Below are 17,250 nucleotides of genomic sequence, written 5' to 3'. Positions count from 1 at the left end.
ATTAATTTGTAGATGTAATTTGCTTGGCAGTGGCTGTGTATAGAATTTGGTCCTCGTGTTTAATTAATGAACAGCGTTGCGGGATGCAGTGAGCACGAATGACGCTGTACACAACTACATTGTTGTTGTTTGTGTTCTGTATTTTTATTGTAGAATTGACGATACAAGCGTTACAATGCCACTGTCGTACGCGTACATTTATACTTTTTAAAAATTAATATTTTTGTTGTTGTATCTCTCCCACAACCCATGACACCACCAGTGTATAAACACATCCCAGTTCACCATTGCTAATCACTGCACCCCTACACTACAGTCACACTCCTCTGGCAGGGTGAATACATCCATGCTGGCTTCACACACACACACAACGGTACTTATTTTATCACCCCCCCCCCGCTATGAAGGTTGTGAGGATAGTTTACGCCCCCCCCCCCCGCCGTTGTGATGGAGAGCCACGCAGCCCCTAGCCACCGACAGCCACCAGCCAGTCACGGGCGTGGCGCTGCGCGTGACGAGGGTGGCGAGCGCCGTGTGTCGTGGCATCTGCCCTCTGCGCAGTTCACGTTCACCTCTCTCAGGACGCACCGCTCAGATCCACAATCCTCACTGAGTCACCATCATTACCCCACACCCACAGCCCAGGGTGTAGGGGTTGAGTTAAGGTTTGGTGAAACGAGTGCAACGGCGCCATGGAGTCGGCACTGTAAAACGACAGCAGCCCCGCGTCACAGTCCAGATGGATCCCGACTCTCTGCAGAGGCTCCGGCACCGACAGTGAGGTCTCTACCCCGCCATGTTGCACTGAGAAGCTGTCGTCCAGTTTCCGTAGACACCAGGAGACGTCACTCCCTCCCAGGCCGCACGCATCACCAATCCCTATCCGTGGGATCGTCTCGTATGCAACTCCAACCCGACACCACTTCGCACTTCCCACGTCCACCTCCCAGTAGTGCTGACCCGACGAGAAGTTCTCAGAGCACAGGGCTTGGTAATAGACATCAAAGCGGTGTGGGTGATGGGGGCGACGCTGGGGGACACCGCTCAACATCACCGTCCTGAGATCCGAGGAAATCTGGAGGTGGTCGTGGGCTGAGTTTGTGTCCAGAGTCGGTGAGCGTCCATCTGTGGTGAGGACAGCGATGACACCCACACTAATATTAGTTAGTGTTAGTGTACACATACTAATATTAGTTAATATTAGTGTAATGAGAGAGTACACCGACAGACGCCGACCAGCTGGATAGGCTACGCTGCATCAGTCATAAGCCAATCAGGAGAAGTGGGTTCATCTCGACCAAAGTTCATGGGCGGAGCTCAAGGGTGCTCGTGGAAACTATCGGGAAGGTTCTGGAGGGGGCGTGGCTGGAGGCGCGGTTTGGCTCCGTGTGATAGGGATATAAGGGGAAGCAGTAAGAGGCTCGAGGTCAGTGTGGGAAGTCTGGAAGCAGGACGATGTCTCGCCCCCTCGGAACGCCAGCGGCCACGTAGCGGTTCGAGGGTCGTCTCCTTTCGTGCCGCCAGCCAGCGGTGCACAGGAGCGAAGAGCGTGTGTGAGCCATGCGGGGGAAGGAGTCAACACACGCTGTGCAGAGAAGAAAAGAGCGGTTACCATCTGAGAAGAAGCGCGGAGCTGTACAGCCTCCATAGCAATAAATAAAGAAAGACGCAAGTCAACGTTCATCGTCGAAGTGTTTTATTACAATTGGTGCCAGAAGTGGTTCTTTGAACAGGAAAACGCGACGTACTTCAAGGATGTCCAAGCATCTCAAGAAAAAGAACCCACCTGCGCCATCTTCCAACGACGATGACGACTCGTTCACTCAAGACCTGCCGACCCCGGGTGCCGTAGACCCGGTTACTGTAACCTCGGCTGGCGTGACCATAGCGCCGAGGAAGGACGTTGGTGCAAAGCCTTCTTCGTCTCTGTGTGTGGACAACGGCTGGCGGCATGTTGCAGAGCAGATCAACTCTCTCCGCACGGTTCTACTCCACCTCGTGATGCTGGTCGCGTCGTCTGCAGCGCCGGGACGGCCACAGGACGTGCCGCTTAATGGTGGCGAGCAGGGCTCTCTTCGGGGGGCCTCGGAGGGTCTCCTCGTGCAGTTCATGGCCGCCATTACGCCCGCGGAGGGGCCGTCCACCATTACGACTGCGGTGGACGCCATGTGGCGGGAGGCTGCCATCTTGGGCAGGGCTTCGGAGGCGCAGTCGGAGCCCGCCATTTCGCCGGAGCTGCGTGGCGCACTGCCGGGCGTGACGGAGCCTTCCGTTGATGGCGGAGTGTGGCGCAGTCATCGTCTTCCCCACATCAAGGAATTTGTTGTGGGCGGCGACTGGAGTGCTTTAACATGGCGTTTCGTGTCGGCATTCTGTTTGGTGCGGTGGACGGAAGAGGAGGCTTTGGGCGCTCTACCTACCCTTCTCGACGATGTGTCGCTAGCAGTATTCTGCTCTATTACTTCCGACAGGAAAAAGACATTGATGGACACGTTTGCCGAGATGGCGGAAGTTTACGAGCCACCTTCAGACACTCAGTGGAAGTTTATGCATCGTAGGCGAGGGAGTAATGAATCTCCCCTTGCCTACCAGGGCGCTCTTTTGGTGCTCGCGATGGCCGCTTACCCTGACACCAGTCCTGATGTGCTCGACTCTCTCATCTTGGGCAAGATGCTTGAGCTGGCGAAGGACATGGGCATTACGTTGCCAGTGTGCGGTCATGAGCCATTGACGTCCTGATGGGCCGCTTGATGCCTCAACGCGCAGGACAACTTGCAGCGTTGGGCACAGATGGCTACCTGGATGGGGGACCCGGCCTGAGATGGTGAACTGAAGGGATGGGCGCCATCGAAGGTCGTCCATATCCCAGACGACGTGAGGATCGGGGATCTGGCCAGACTCGTGTCGCGAGTGGTCCTGCAATTTGCGCGGGGCCGACGACGGGGCTACTCGGCGGGCTGCGGTGACGTGTTTCGAGTGTGGATGCTTGGGCCACTTCGCACAGGATTGCCGGAGTCGCCCTGGTCCTCCACCGCCTCCCGCGGCTCCAGCTCCAGTGCCGGCTCCTCCATTGGCGGACCACATCCCCGGCCAGGCAAGTCGGCACGCATCAGACACTAGGCATCATTTGTCATCTCACGCATCTTTCGACGCACTTACTAATCCACCGCTCTGCGATTCAGAAAATGTCGTTAGGGATTCGCCGTTATCAATAACACAATGGAGAAAGTTGGCGCGACGCGTCGTGGCCGCGATGACGGGATCCTCCACGGTGCCGGGTTCTATACAGAGGGTAGATGTTTGGGTGTTAGTGGACACTGGGGTGTCTGCCACTATTATCTCCGACGTAATTTTTCAACTCCTTTCTATTCCTATCTCACGGGTGTGGCTGGCCTTTGATGGTATGGGCATCGTCGGTCAGGTGGATGCCCATATTGCCCTGGGGAATGTCGCTGCGTCAGGGACGGTTTTGATTTCCAGGTCCTTGGCAGTGCCCTGCTTATTGGGCACAGACTTTCTTCGAAAGATGCCTGTTAAAATCGTTGTCGATCAGGGATGTCTAGAGTTGCCAGCAGGCTGTAAGATGTTTTTTTTGCCGTCCCCGCTCAGTCGTTCTCCGCCATGCGCTGCAGTGCAGGTGCTGGCAGATGTTACTGTTGAAATTCCTCCGGGCTCCCAAATTCCCGTTTCATTGTGAAATCGGAAACGTTTCGGCAATGTAGATGTGGCGGCGGGCATACTCTTATCCCGTCGAACACCGATACTACGAGTCTTGCTCTTTTGGGGGCCCAAACGATTATCCATTCCGGACAGGCCCCGTTTTTGCAGGTTTTGAATGGGGGTCCGGAAGGGGTTTTGGTCCCGGCTGGTACGGTCTTGGCTCATGCCACTACTGCCTTTACAGACCACAATGGGAGCGAACCTGGTGGATTGGTGGGGGCGATTGATCCCAGTGCATTGTCCGACGATCGTTGGATCGCGGAACTGTGGCAGGAGAATTCGTCGTTGGCCGATAATCAACGCGGCGCGCTATGGGCGTTGCTGTCCGACTACGCCGACGTTTTTAGCAAAGATGCCTTTGATTTGGGTCGCACGGCGCTCTTGTCCCACCACATTGATACCGGAGAGGCGAGCCCTATCTGACTGAATTCTCACTGGTTGAGCCCCACGGAGAGGGAACGGGTGCGGAGCGCGGTGGATGAGATGCTGGCCGCTGACATAATCTCGCCGTCTAGCAGCCCCTGGGGGGCACCTGTTGTTCTTGTTAAGAAAAGGATGGTAACCTCAGATTTTGTGTCGATTATCGTAAGCTTAACAAGGTATCCGTGGCAGATGCGTACCCTCTGCCACGGATGGATGAATCCCTCGATGCGTTGTCGGGTGCGCAATACTTTTCCACTCTCGATCTGTCTTTCAGGTTCTGGCAGCTGCCCGTGGACGACTCGTTGAAGCCGAAAACCGCATTTCGCACGCCTCAGGGATTTTTCCAATTTAACTGTCTTCCCATGGGACTGAATTCCAATCCCGCCATTTTCCAACACTTGATTGAGCTTGTTTTGGCTGGGTTGCAATGGGACACGTGCCTCATATATTTGGATGACATTATTGTGTTCAGTCGTACGTTTGAGGAACACCTTCGGCGGTTGAAGGTTGTTTTCGACAGGATGCGTTCCGCTAATCTCAAATTTAAACCTAAGAAATGTCATCTGTTGCAACGTTCCGTGCATTACTTAGGACACATTGTTAGCTCCGACGGTATCGCTACGGACAGCAATTATCATATTTTGCTACTGGCAAAGGAGGTTCCAATTGTGTAAATGCTTACCTCGAGCTCTCATACTCTGATGGTGCATTGTCTTTGAGTTGTGCGCCTTTTGGCGTCATCTGGTCCAACACCATGTGAGACTAGGCTCTAAGAAAAGCTGTCTCGGGTGTGGACCAATCAATTTCAAGGACAGTGCATATGTGGGACTCTTACTGATGCGACAACTTCTTTGTCTTTCTCGTTCCTTTTATTCCGTATATAGTTCACATCTCCGACAGCATCGCTCAATGTTCCTCCATGCTCTTCAATGCACAATTCTCCATCAGCCCCACTCGATGTCCCTCCGTTCGCTCGCTCTGCTGCTTGGCTCGCTCTCTCTCTCTCCACCAAGGTTCGTTACTCTGCTGCTTCGTTACGCTGTACTCGCTCCGTCCTTGCTACTCTGTCCGTACTCTCTATATCCACTGCTATCGTATACTGTATTCTCCTTGTCCACTGCTACCTTATACTATACACTCTTATCCACTGCTACCTTATACTATACACTCTTATCCACTGCTACCTTATACTATACACTCTTGTCCACTGCTACCTTATACTATACACTCTTCTCCACTACTACCTTATACTATACACTCTCGTCCCAGGCACCAACTCCAACGCTAACTCCAACTGCGACTCCAACACTAACAATGACTCCCGTCATCCCCCGCTTCGCTACTCGCCCCCAGGCCCCCAGCCTCATGTGATCCTGTTATCGTCGCCACCCCGGCGCCAGTCATCAGCCACTCACCCTCTCGACCAATCACTGGCCTGCGTCCTCAGTTACCCTTAACACCTGTGGCGTCTCTTAATGACCTCACTCCTTAATTGGCGCAACAACAACTGTATGTCCTCAGTTGCCCCCACTGTTCGCTGTACGCTTGCATCGCAACCAAACGCGTGGCGCGTGTCATTTCAAGTCCTACACATACATTATCAGAGTTGTGTTTTTTTTGCTTTGCGACCACAGGTATTGTGGTCAATGCAAACATGACTCCTTGTAAAAAAAGGTGTCAGTTTTGTTGCCAGATAAAAAGGTAAAAAAACAATTATCATATTTTGTTACTGGCAAAGGAGGTTCCAATGGAGTATTAATGTACACAAACTAATATTCGTTAGTATTAGTGTACACAATCTAATATTCACTAGTATAAATTTACACATACTGCTAATCACTTATGAATAATTAGTGAATGATAATAAATAACTATTAACTAATAATAATAGTACCACACTAACATGACCATGGGTGTGTGTGCAGTGGTAGCGAACAGTGGTGATGATTCCAGCACCACGATGTTAACGCTACTATTACAGCGTCTCTCTACAAACACGACGCCTGTAAAACAGCCACCACAGCCTCGCACACTCTCACATCCACACACAGACATTGTGTGTCACTCCGCTGCTGGATGAGCGCCTCCCCGCGCCGTGTGCTTCCTGGGGGGAGGGGGTTATATGACCATACTTCACCGCTCTCGTCGGTGCGCGTTGGTGATGGTGGGGATCGTGAACGTAGAAGCGTAGAGGTGCAGTACAACAATGGTTCATGCTGCACTGTCCTCTGCTGGTGTGATGTGTAAATATTCGGCACGAGGGAGACAAAGGCGGCCGGGCGTGGTGTTGGCCACCCACCCCCTCGTGTGCCGTGCCGGCCGTCACGGCTACTCGCTCAGGCTGCACGGGGCAGCTTTGTCTTTGCAGGTACTGTATGTACAGTGTTTCATTCACCTGGTATGCAGTAGGTTGTGGGTTTGATCCCGACCTGGGCAATGCCTGCTGCTGCTGCTGTATATTTTGAGTCTGTCTCTCTCTCATCATCATCACAGTGGCTATGGAGATGTTAACAACCTCGCCAGGTATACAGGAGGCGCGGGTTCGATCCTGTGACCCTGACAATGCCTGCTGCTACATATTTAGAGTCTGCGTCTCTCTGTGATCATCAGCACAGTGACTAGGAGATGTTATATCCCTTGCCTGCTATGAAGGAGGTCGTGGGTTCGATCCCGACCTTGACGATGCCTGCTGCTGCTGTATATTTGGAGTGTTTATGTTTATCTCCCCGTGGTGGTCAAGCGGATTTTTCTCCGCGTCCTCCAATTATTCGCTTCACATTTAGACTCCACTTCATGCGTTAAGATCATTTGGCTGCTACTACAAATTTCCACGTGATAATCCACTTCGTTGAGTTGTCATTTGTGGCCCTTGTGAAAAAGAGCAACATAGCTCAGCGGACCTTACAGGGTAAAACACAAATGTTTTAAAGATACACGCCCCAAGGATACGCCACCTGTCTTAAATAAAGGGGCAGCAGACTACCGAGTGGTGCCGATCTGCATCCTTGTGTTTGTCATGAACGATGTTGACAGATCAGTGCAGAGTGCAGAGAGAAACTCACACACGAGAGCCATGCGCTTCGTATACACTCCTCCTAGCGAGATGACCTCTGTGAGCTCTTGGTGACTGAATGTGGCAGGAGGCACATCCTGGATCCCCTGCGAGTCCGAGTTCCTGCACTCAGAATGGGACACGCAGAGTCTATGGAGGTGCAGTCCCTCCAATCACACAGCACGGGACACGCAGAGTCTAATGTAGGTCCATGTCTCTCGACACACGGACAATATGGGATGCAACTGCATACAATTGGGTTTATTAGGAATCACATCACCACCGTTTGCCAATGTGTCCACCAGGTGGCAGACAGAGCTTGAGTTTGAGTCTGGGTTGGTACTGACCTGAGACTCTCATGCAGGGTATCCTGAAAAACACAAACCCGCGTTTAGCATTAGCATTGACATCTTAAACAGATGCCCCACCTCGACACAGTCACCTGTTGTTTGCAGTGGAGCGCGACATCAAGGAATTAATACATACTAGCAACAGAAAATGATTAAAAACAGAGTAATCTGTGTGCCTTTGTACTGTTAAGCCTATTCTCAATTTCTATAATTTTTATAATTTTTATTTTATTTTCTATCTACGCGACTTTACCGAAAGAGCCATAGAATATGAATTCCTGCAGTCACGAAAACTTTCTTCAAAACATAGAATACCTATTCATATTTTTTCATCAAAACAGAATTCGTTGAACTGGACACGGACCACAACAAATGATAAAGCCACTCAATGCAGGTCTAGTCTAAACGCTAAACAAATAGTTAAGTAATGTTCAACAACTCGTATTTTGAACTATGAATAAACTAATCTTTTGTATTTTACCAGGAACAGGCCGCTTGGCCATTTCACTCTTGTTCAGTAGCGAGCTGCCTATCACAAATGATATCTCAACATTTCTAAAAGCAGCCAAATACTTTGAATGCATGATGTTGATTCTAAATGTGGAGTGAAAAAGCAGATGATCTGAAAAAAAATCTATGCCATCACAGAGAGAGAGAGAGACGTAGACTCCAAATTTACAGCAGGCATCGTCGGGGTTAAACCCACGACCTCCTGCAAACCAGGCGAGGTAAATGGCGATGTTGTACTGGACAAGTACAGGTCTGAATGTCACACGGAAGTAAACGCGCAACTATTTTTGGACACCGCCGCTTGCTCCCAGATCGAAAAACACTGAAATAAGATTGCAAACAATGTCAACGTCTCACAGGGTGGTGTGCCTCTGCTGGTTGTAGTTAACCCTCTGATAAACCAAGGCTGTGAGTATAAACTATTATAAACTACTTTTTTATACCTTACCAGGTAAGGCCCACTGAGCTATATAGCTCTGCTTCAGAAGTAACCTTGCCAGAAATTAAAATTAAAGAAGTGCCTTATCGTGTGGAAATTTAAACAGCAAATTACAATAAACACGTGATGTGATTCTAAATGTGGAGGGAAAAACCGGAGGACCACACATCCACGATGAGAGAGAGAGGCGCAAACTCCAAATATACAGCAGACGTCAGGCGAGGTAGTTAACATCTCCTAGCCACCGCGCCGAGTTAATGGAGGTGGTGCCACCTGCAGGAAGGAGAGCGGGTCCTGCATGGCGAGGGCGGCGAGCAGCTGGTTGATCTCCTGCTCCAGGCCGCGTGCTCTGCTCTCGTAGCGAGCAATGTCCGCCTTGATGCGGGACAGCATGGAGCGGCCCTCCTCGTCCACGCACTCCAGTGCCCCCCTCTCCTCTTCCCTCAGCTGCTCCCTCCGGCGCTCAAACTCTCGGCTGATCCGCGCCTTGATCCCACGCACAGACTCCTACAACGACAGTGCCGAGTTGTTGAGCCACTTGTTAGGTATCGACACAATGTGGTGTCGTACAGGTAATGATTGTCACCATATCTCGATCATGTACATGGAGGTGAGTGACATGTGCATTGGGATCTCGTGAACATGTATAGCATAGGGAGAATGAGAATGGGATATAAGGGGAAAATATCCTAGGCAAGGAGATTTCAGAAAATGCGTCTGTCTGTAGCTACAGGTTGCTGAGTGTTTATCTGGTGAAAATGAAAAACATGGATATCATTCGCATCTGTCTGTCTGTCCGTCCCACTCTGGATCTACCAAACGGTGCATGGGAAGAAAATGCGAATTAAACTGAAACAATTCTCTTGCCGAGGACATTCCCAGAAAAATGTGTCAAGTTTCTGCGAATATACAGAACAAATACACGTCACATTGCTCTTGTTTTAAATTAAAATATGCTGAAAGAGTGAAACAATGTTGATTTCGAAGGAAATATTCACGTCCACTATTCCTTACACTCAGGCTAAGTTGGTCCGATTCAGATTTGGAGGAGCCAGAAAGGAGGAATTGCAATATTCCATAGCAAGCATCGTGGTTGTGATCAATAAAGGAATCGACAGGGCAAGTCGCCAATGCATCGACCAGCTTGGATCGTTTCTGCCCCCCTAAACCAAAACTGATGTCTTGTTGGAAGTTGCGTCATAAATGAAGTTTTTGTGTCATACCGTGGTGGCCTTCTGTTCACGTAGTAAACTTGTTTTGCAAATCTGGCCGTCCTAAACTGGTTCTAATGTTTCCCACATTTTTTTTCCTGATGTGTAAAAATACACAAAAGCAATATATTTAATTGATGATTCAAGTTTCAAAAAGGGTATATGCTGAAAAAATGGGCTTTAAAAAAAGTGTTGACAGACAAACACAGCTACGATCTCTCCGTTACAGTTTGATGTCGTTGATTTTGTAGAATGAAAGTATGCAGCAAGCGGGTTGTCATTGGGATACGATTCGCTTGAAATCCACACCGCTTGCAATTCTCCAAAGTTGTATCTCGCGCCGATGCGTGGGGCAGTGCTCGTCAATAATAGGTTACTTCAGCAGTTTTTTCTTGCTGTGGTTGTCCCACCTGATGACGATTGCTTGTGTTGCGATCGAAACATCGTGATCCATTATTTGTTCTACCTACGTGACTTTACCGAAAGAACCAAATAGTTTAATAAGAGTTAGGTTTAATTAAATACGATTCTTAGGCAAACCAGAAGAGGGAATTGTGCGGCTGCCATCTCTCTCTGTACCTCCACGCGCCGGTAGTCGTCCCTGAGTGTCCGTGTAAGGGACGCCGCCGTGTTCCTCTTCTCCTCTTTCCCATCCTTCTTGACTCTGAGCTCCTCCTGCATGTGGTATATCAATTAATGAATACGCGGTGCTCGCCATTGCCATTGGTGGATCACTGATTGATCATCCCGAATCTCTGATTAGCACCGTTGGCTGTGAAAGAAGTTCAACACACATAAGCACATCTGTTGTCATTATATTTATGCATACGTTTCTATTTATATTTTTTACTTTTCCCACGATTGTATCCAGAATGCACTGTCCGTGTTATGCATTGAGATGAGGAATCCAATCGTAACTTCTGCAGAGCAATGCAATATCCTGTTAGATAACATTATTGACAAATATCACGTACATTCTAAAATATGTTTTTAACCTCTTCCAGCGATGGGTGTAGTTGGTTCTCACACGCCTTGCTATACATTGCAACGTTTCTCACTCAGTCAAACTAAGATTTTGAATTCTCTCGCAAAATATTATTTAACGTGCTGTCAAATGTTGACTCGGCTGAGACGATCAACTCACTAAACTTGAGAATCCGGTTTAAACCATGGGCAGCCGACTAGATTCCAACTCAGAATAACAGCGTTACCATCTCAGCGTTCTGACATCTGAGCCACCCTGCCACCTCGACCTGGGTCTCCCTGTAAAGGGGCGTTTGGTCTTATCAGGAGCTCACCTGGTCGAGGTGAGGGGTCACGACCTACGGATGTGAATCTCTCACCCTCCTGTAACAATGGGGATGACAACGGAACATGTCACTTCACCTGTCTTGTCTGTTGCGCTTTTTCCACTGTGATGAACCTGTGCCCAGAGTGGTCTCCTGCGACGTGGCAGACTGGGCAGACCGGGCTCTCATCTTGTTCACAGTAAAGAATGAGCTCCTGTCTGTGCTCCCGACACCTTCGCTGTTCCAGGTTCGCAATGGGAGCCACCAGGAGGTGTTTCCTCAACCTAGGATGCTCTAAGTGAGGCCTCAAGTGCGTTGCACAGTACGATGTCTCGCATCTCACGCAGGTCTTCACTGCGGGAGTCTGGCCATCCCTGCAGTTGTCACACACGACGGCCGTGGGCATCCTGTCTCCAACTCTGAGCTGCTCTGCCAGGTTGCCGAGGGCAACGTTCCTCCTCAGCAGGGGTCGCACAGGGAAGGTCGCTCGGCACTGCGGGCATCTGAAGCTGCTTGCCGTCTCCCAGGCGGCCTCCAGGCACCGGAAGCAGAACGAGTGTCCACAGCTCAGCGTGGACGGGCAGACGAACGTGCCTAGGCAGATAGAGCAGCACAGCTCACTCTCCATACTCTCACTGGGAGCCATGCTCGCCATGACCTATGGCTTCGCTCGGATGGCTCAGAGAGACGCTGGACCAGTTTTTTTAGCGAAGGTGAAGAAGGAAGTAAAATCCTAAAAAATATTTTAATTGTACTGACTTACATCACGAGACACTTCCTTTTAATGTGAACCCGTGCCCCTATGTGTGCAAACAGCAGCCGCAGGGTGGCTAGGGGTTGCTGTAAACACCTCGACACTTAAAGAAATGAGTGCTGTTGTAAATATAAATTAGAGAGACTCAGCTGCGATGGCTCATTTGTGAAATGAGTAAAGAGAGAGTAACTCATTCTTCCACAGCTTAGGATGCGGTGTCTGTACCACTGGCACTGCCCTGCAAACCTATAAGATACCTGAGTTTGATTCCCACTCACGTCCATCGCCACCACTATTGGTAATTGTCTGAATCTCTACTGGGCTTCATCCCCTAGGTCAACTCAGCCACAAATGTTTACTTTGTGCGGTGTGTCATGAACATCGCCACTGAGAACGCAGAGGCGGCCAGGCGTGGTGCTGGCCACCCGCTCCATCGTGAGCTGATCCAACCTTCATAGGTGCTTGTTAACAACACTTGCCCCTACAGTCTGATGAGGCTATATCGAGGATCTTTGTCTTTGTAGTGATGTATATGCATTTGTGTGTCTCTAGCATGTTTGTGAGTCTGTCCGTAGTACTGTTTATTGCTTCTGCGTGTGTATAATCTGTGAGTGTGTATGTGAGTAGTCCTGTACAATATATACTTCTGTGTATCTCCAGTCAGTGTGTGTTTCTTTGTGTAGTACTGTACATGCTTCTGTGTGTCTATAATATTGTGCCTCCCATGAAATACATCTCGAGGTAGCAGAGTTGATATGTTTGCCGAGTAAGGAAGTGATAAGCTAAGGTATACGATGTTTAACACAATCGTGTATAAAGTGTGCAACAACAAAGTAAATTAACAAACAGACAACAACTATTTGAGACGACTGTCTTTATGACGACATCATTTGAGTTATTCATACGCAATCTGAAAATAATGTCAATTCAGTCTTCAATGTATTATTCGTAGGTGTACTATTGATATGTGGGGTCGTCAATGAATGACGTCACGCACCTGGGGGAGTCAGACATTTGTGACGATGTGTGATGTGGGGGTGGGGGGTTGAGAAATGTGACGTCACATCAAAATGCGCAACTTTAAATAAATATAGACAACACGTTTTACTTAATGAAATAGACTTTTTTATAAATGTTTTCTTCTACAACATCAGAGTGCAGCGCCACTTTACATACGCACTACAATGATAATAGTTTAAAGCGATTTGAAGCATGTTTTATATTTGTTTTGGGGGAGGCAGAGCTTTTTGACGTCATATTTGAGGGGGGTCAAAAATCGTCTAAAATCGCGTGATGTAATTTATGGACGGCCCCTGTGTAGGTAAGTTCTTCGAGAAGTTGGTACCCCTGCAAGTTGTTAACGGTACATAAAGGATCTAGTGGACGTTATACCGGAGTTGGACTCTGAACCTGACCTGCACTGCACTAAACACTTGGCCTGGATGTATTTGGTCAGCTTATTGACTGTCATAAGTGTGGCCACGGTGCGTGAAATCGAAATAAAACCTTCCTCTAAAAGTTCACCAATGCGAGCCAAGAGGATCTCATAACGCCGACGCCTCTTCCAACATCTCCACTACCCGGCAAGATTGCCAAGTTTGCAAAAATTATATTGGCACGTGGTCAATGAAATTATCAAACATTTGACCAATCATGTTGTTTTCAATATACTTTTTAATATTTTATATTTAATGTTGTTTGTCTCTTTACTATGATTTAAAAAATATATCTTATTGTTGGTTTTAATGTTCGGTAAATAACATTTAGTGTTTGCTGATCTCCAGTTGCCACGGTGAAAAGTGGGCTAGGTATTGCCCAATCCTGGCCAGCTGGCTCAACAAACTTAAAAAGCTAACGAACATAATAGAGGTACATATAGAGAGAAACATAGATACTTATATAGATACATAGAGACTTTTCGAGGTATATAGAGAGTCATAGAGATACATAGAGAGTAATCGAGATACATAGAGAAAGACACAGAGACTTATGTAGATGTAGGGGTGTTAGAAAGAGGGCCGTTATGTATGGCAGTCTATGGGAAAGAAACACAGTGGGCGGGGCTACGTGTGTGCACAGGGAGATGCCCTCTGCGACGTCCGAGCCAGACACCCTGGGGGGGGGCTGGTTTGGCGTTATGATCCCCCGGGGCCCCACCCCTCAAGGAGGGTTGGGTATAAAAGGGGACGTTATATGGGCTCGAGTCAGTTATGTTATAGTTAACCAAGAAGGCTGAAGACGTCTTAGATAGAGCCCTGGACTCCCCTCGTTCGATGTCCTTATCAGGGCCGAACAGGACTGAGCCAGCGGCGTGGTCCCGAAAGCCAGAGCCGGTGCTCTTCTAAGAGCTGGTCTGGGACTCCGGGTACCGGCCCGACTTACCAGTGTCGGGCCAAGTAGCCTCCCCTAGCCCAGTAGTGGAGGACTGTGAGGCAGGCTAGGACTTAGCTAGGACGTGTATCCTTAGCTAGTCGGGTGAGGGGGCCGATACCCCCTCCAGTGCTGTATGTCACATACGAGCTGTGTTGAATAAATATCCGTGTGCCTCCACCTCGGCGTCAAGTGTCTTCACCGGTACTTCAACTGGTGTCAGAAGTAAAACTCGAACATGGACACACGGAATACAGCGCGGACCAGAGTACCGCATGAGGAAGAGACTGCCGAGATCGTCGAGCCCGAGACGGCTACACAAGACATGGTGCAGCCGGGGCCTGATGTCTCCTTACCGGGGCATCTGAGTCAAGAAGGACCACAGTCAGACGCGTTGCGGCTGGCTCACGGGAGGCTGGCGGAACTGTTATATGCCGCTGCCGCCACGCTGGAGACCATCACGCGGCTGGGGGCCGGTGATTCAGCACGGGGCGAGGCGGGCCAACGACCAGGGCGCCTTCCCGCCATTTCGGAGCAGCCCGAGTTTGAATCTCCCGCCATCGACGCTGCAGCTGTTCGGGGCGTGGCCAGCCTACACATCCACTCCGGCATCGCCGTCGCTGAAGCCACGACGTCATCACCACCGCGACAGGCGATCCCATCGGCCGCTCGTACCGACGCACAGCCGAGTGGAGGTGACATCCGCCCGCGGGAATCAACAACGACAGCTGCACTCCATCAGAGGCTGCCCCCGCTGAAAGAGTTCGTCGGCGCGGAGGGGGACTGGGCCGGGTTCCGCAGACGATTCCTCGCCCATCAAGAGATGGCGAGGTGGACAGACGAGGAGGCTCTCTGCGCGCTGCCGGCGCTCCTCGACAGCGACGCGCTTGCAGCCCTCACATCGGCACCAAAAGAGAGGCGGGCGACGTTACCGATGGCGCTGCAACTGCTGGGAGGGGTCTACGGACCTTCGGCGGAATGCAGAAAGGAGTTCTACGACCGCAAGCGGGGTGAAAAGGAGTCGCCCCTGGCGTACCGAACGAGCCTCCTGGCGATGGCCAAGTCGGCCTTCCCCCGTATGGATGACGACGGCATCGACGCTATGGTGACGGAGAAAATACTCCTCCTGGCTGACGACCTTGACATCGCTGTGGTCGCGCAGGAGGATGCAGAGATGACGTCGCTCCAGGCGGCAAGGCTCCTCCACGCCAACCTCCTGTCGCTCCGACGAAAAGCCAGCAGGGCGTCGGCGGGGCGTGCGGTGGCTGCAGTCACCCTTCCGACGGAGGAACTCTACGCCGTTGACCACCGACGGCAACAGGCGACCAGTGCGCGGCCGGGCCAGGACGGGTCGGGCCGTTCCGTCCATTCGTCACCTCCGACGCCGCTCCCACGGTGTTTTAACTGCGGCGTCCGGGGCCACGTCGCCTCGGGGTGCCGCTCTCCTCGTCAGCGCGGGACGACACCTCACCGGGACGACGGGCCTCATCCCAAGCTCCACCATCAAAAACCGGCGAGTCGCGGCACCCCACACGTTTGGCCCACACACACACCCGTCACGCACTCAAACACCGCAACGAGAGGGGGGCCGGTATCACGCACCATCGCACCATCACGCACCACTCCGGGTACCCATATCGAACCCGGCCAGTGGTCCGTGCTGGCCGATCGTGTGGTAGCCGCATCGTCGGGGTCGTCGGCCGTTGTGGGGTATATCGACGGGGTTGAAGTGCGCATCCTGGTCGATACGGGAGCATCGGCGACTATTATTTCGGAATTGATTTATAATATTCTCCCTGTCCGGAGTCGTCCCTTGATGCCTGTTGACATACCATTCTATGCGGCTAACGGGGGCTCACTTGGCATCATCGGACAAATTCGTGCCCAAATTTGTATCGGGGAAATAAAATTGTCTGGGCCGATTTTTGTTTCTTCCTCGCTGGCGGTTCCGTGCCTGCTGGGGACGGACTTCCTGGCCAAAATGCCGATTGTAATTTTGATCGACCAGGGTTGTATAGAGCTTCCGTCAGGCAGACGCATGGCGTTTCTGCCATCACCGGGTGCGATTCGGACGGCGTGCGCGACGGTGCCGGCGTTCGTGGAGAGGACGGTACGCGTCCCTCCGGGGACGCAAATGTTGGCACCCTTGAAACTTCGGCGGCCCCTCGTTAAGGGTACTGGGGCACAAGGGGTACTGTTGGGACCGTCTAGGGCCGGGGTTAGTGGACCTGACTTACTTCCGGCCCAGACCATAGTGAGAGGGGATGGTGAACCCTTCATCGCGGTCCTAAATGTGGGCTCGCGGACGGTGGTGGTCCCACAGGGGACCGTGCTTGCTCACGCAACGCCGGTGCCGTGTGAGGAACCCGCCGTAAATCGCGTCTACACTGTCCCTGCGTCGCGACCGCATTCGGACAGCGATGAAGGGTGGCTCGAGGCGCTTTGTGCGGGATCGACGGACCTGTCCGATTCGGAGCGTCAACAACTTAAAACACTACTGCGAGAATTTTCCGACGTTTTTAGTCGAAATAAATATGATTTGGGTTGTACTCACTTGCTGCGTCACCATATTGACACGGGTGACAGCGCGCCAATTCGCCAAAATCCGTTTCGGTTGAGTCCCGCCGAAAAGGACCATGTCAAATCGGCTGTTGATGACATGTTGGCCGCAGACATCATTTCTCCTTCCACCAGCCCTTGGGGAGCGCCGATCGTCCTGGTTAAAAAGCAGGACGGTTCATTGCGGTTTTGCGTTGACTTCCGGCGTCTTAACAAAATTTCGGTTGCCGACGCATACCCGCTCCCTCGGATGGATGAATCGCTTGACGCCTTGGCGGGAGCGCGATTCTTTTCCACACTCGATTTACTTTCGGGATTCTGGCAGCTTCCTCTGGACGATGAGTCAAAGCCTAAAACTGCTTTCCGTACGCCACACGGCTTGTTTCAATTCAACCGGTTGCCGATGGGCTTACACTCAGCGCCGGCAACTTTCCAGCGGTTAATGGAATTGGTTTTGGCTGGACTGCAATGGGAGTCGTGCCTCATTTATTTGGATGACATTATCGTCTTTGGTAAAACTTTTGATGAACATCTCCAGAGGTTGCGGGCGGTTTTCCATAAGATGCGGGCTGC

General features: G+C 50.9%; 1 protein-coding gene across 1 annotated transcript; it reads right to left on the bottom strand.

The window, feature by feature from the left end:
* Positions 1–561: 561 nt before the first annotated feature.
* Positions 562–11,649, bottom strand: LOC133359505 (E3 ubiquitin-protein ligase TRIM21-like). The gene is made up of 6 exons (XM_061577922.1): positions 11,092–11,649; positions 10,285–10,380; positions 8,768–9,001; positions 7,543–7,565; positions 7,206–7,318; positions 562–1,125 (listed from the first exon to the last, which is right to left on the bottom strand). The coding sequence occupies exons 1-6, from the start codon at positions 11,647–11,649 to the stop codon at positions 578–580; spliced, it is 1,572 nt and encodes a 523-aa protein (XP_061433906.1). The 3' UTR covers positions 562–577.
* Between the last annotated feature and the right edge of the window lie 5,601 nt (positions 11,650–17,250).

The sequence above is a fragment of the Lethenteron reissneri genome, chromosome 65, assembly GCF_015708825.2.
Source record: "Lethenteron reissneri isolate LAM-NWPU_2019-01 chromosome 65, ASM1570882v1, whole genome shotgun sequence".
NCBI classification, from domain to species: Eukaryota; Metazoa; Chordata; class Hyperoartia; order Petromyzontiformes; family Petromyzontidae; genus Lethenteron; species Lethenteron reissneri.
This window is presented reverse-complemented; position numbering and strand designations above follow the sequence as displayed.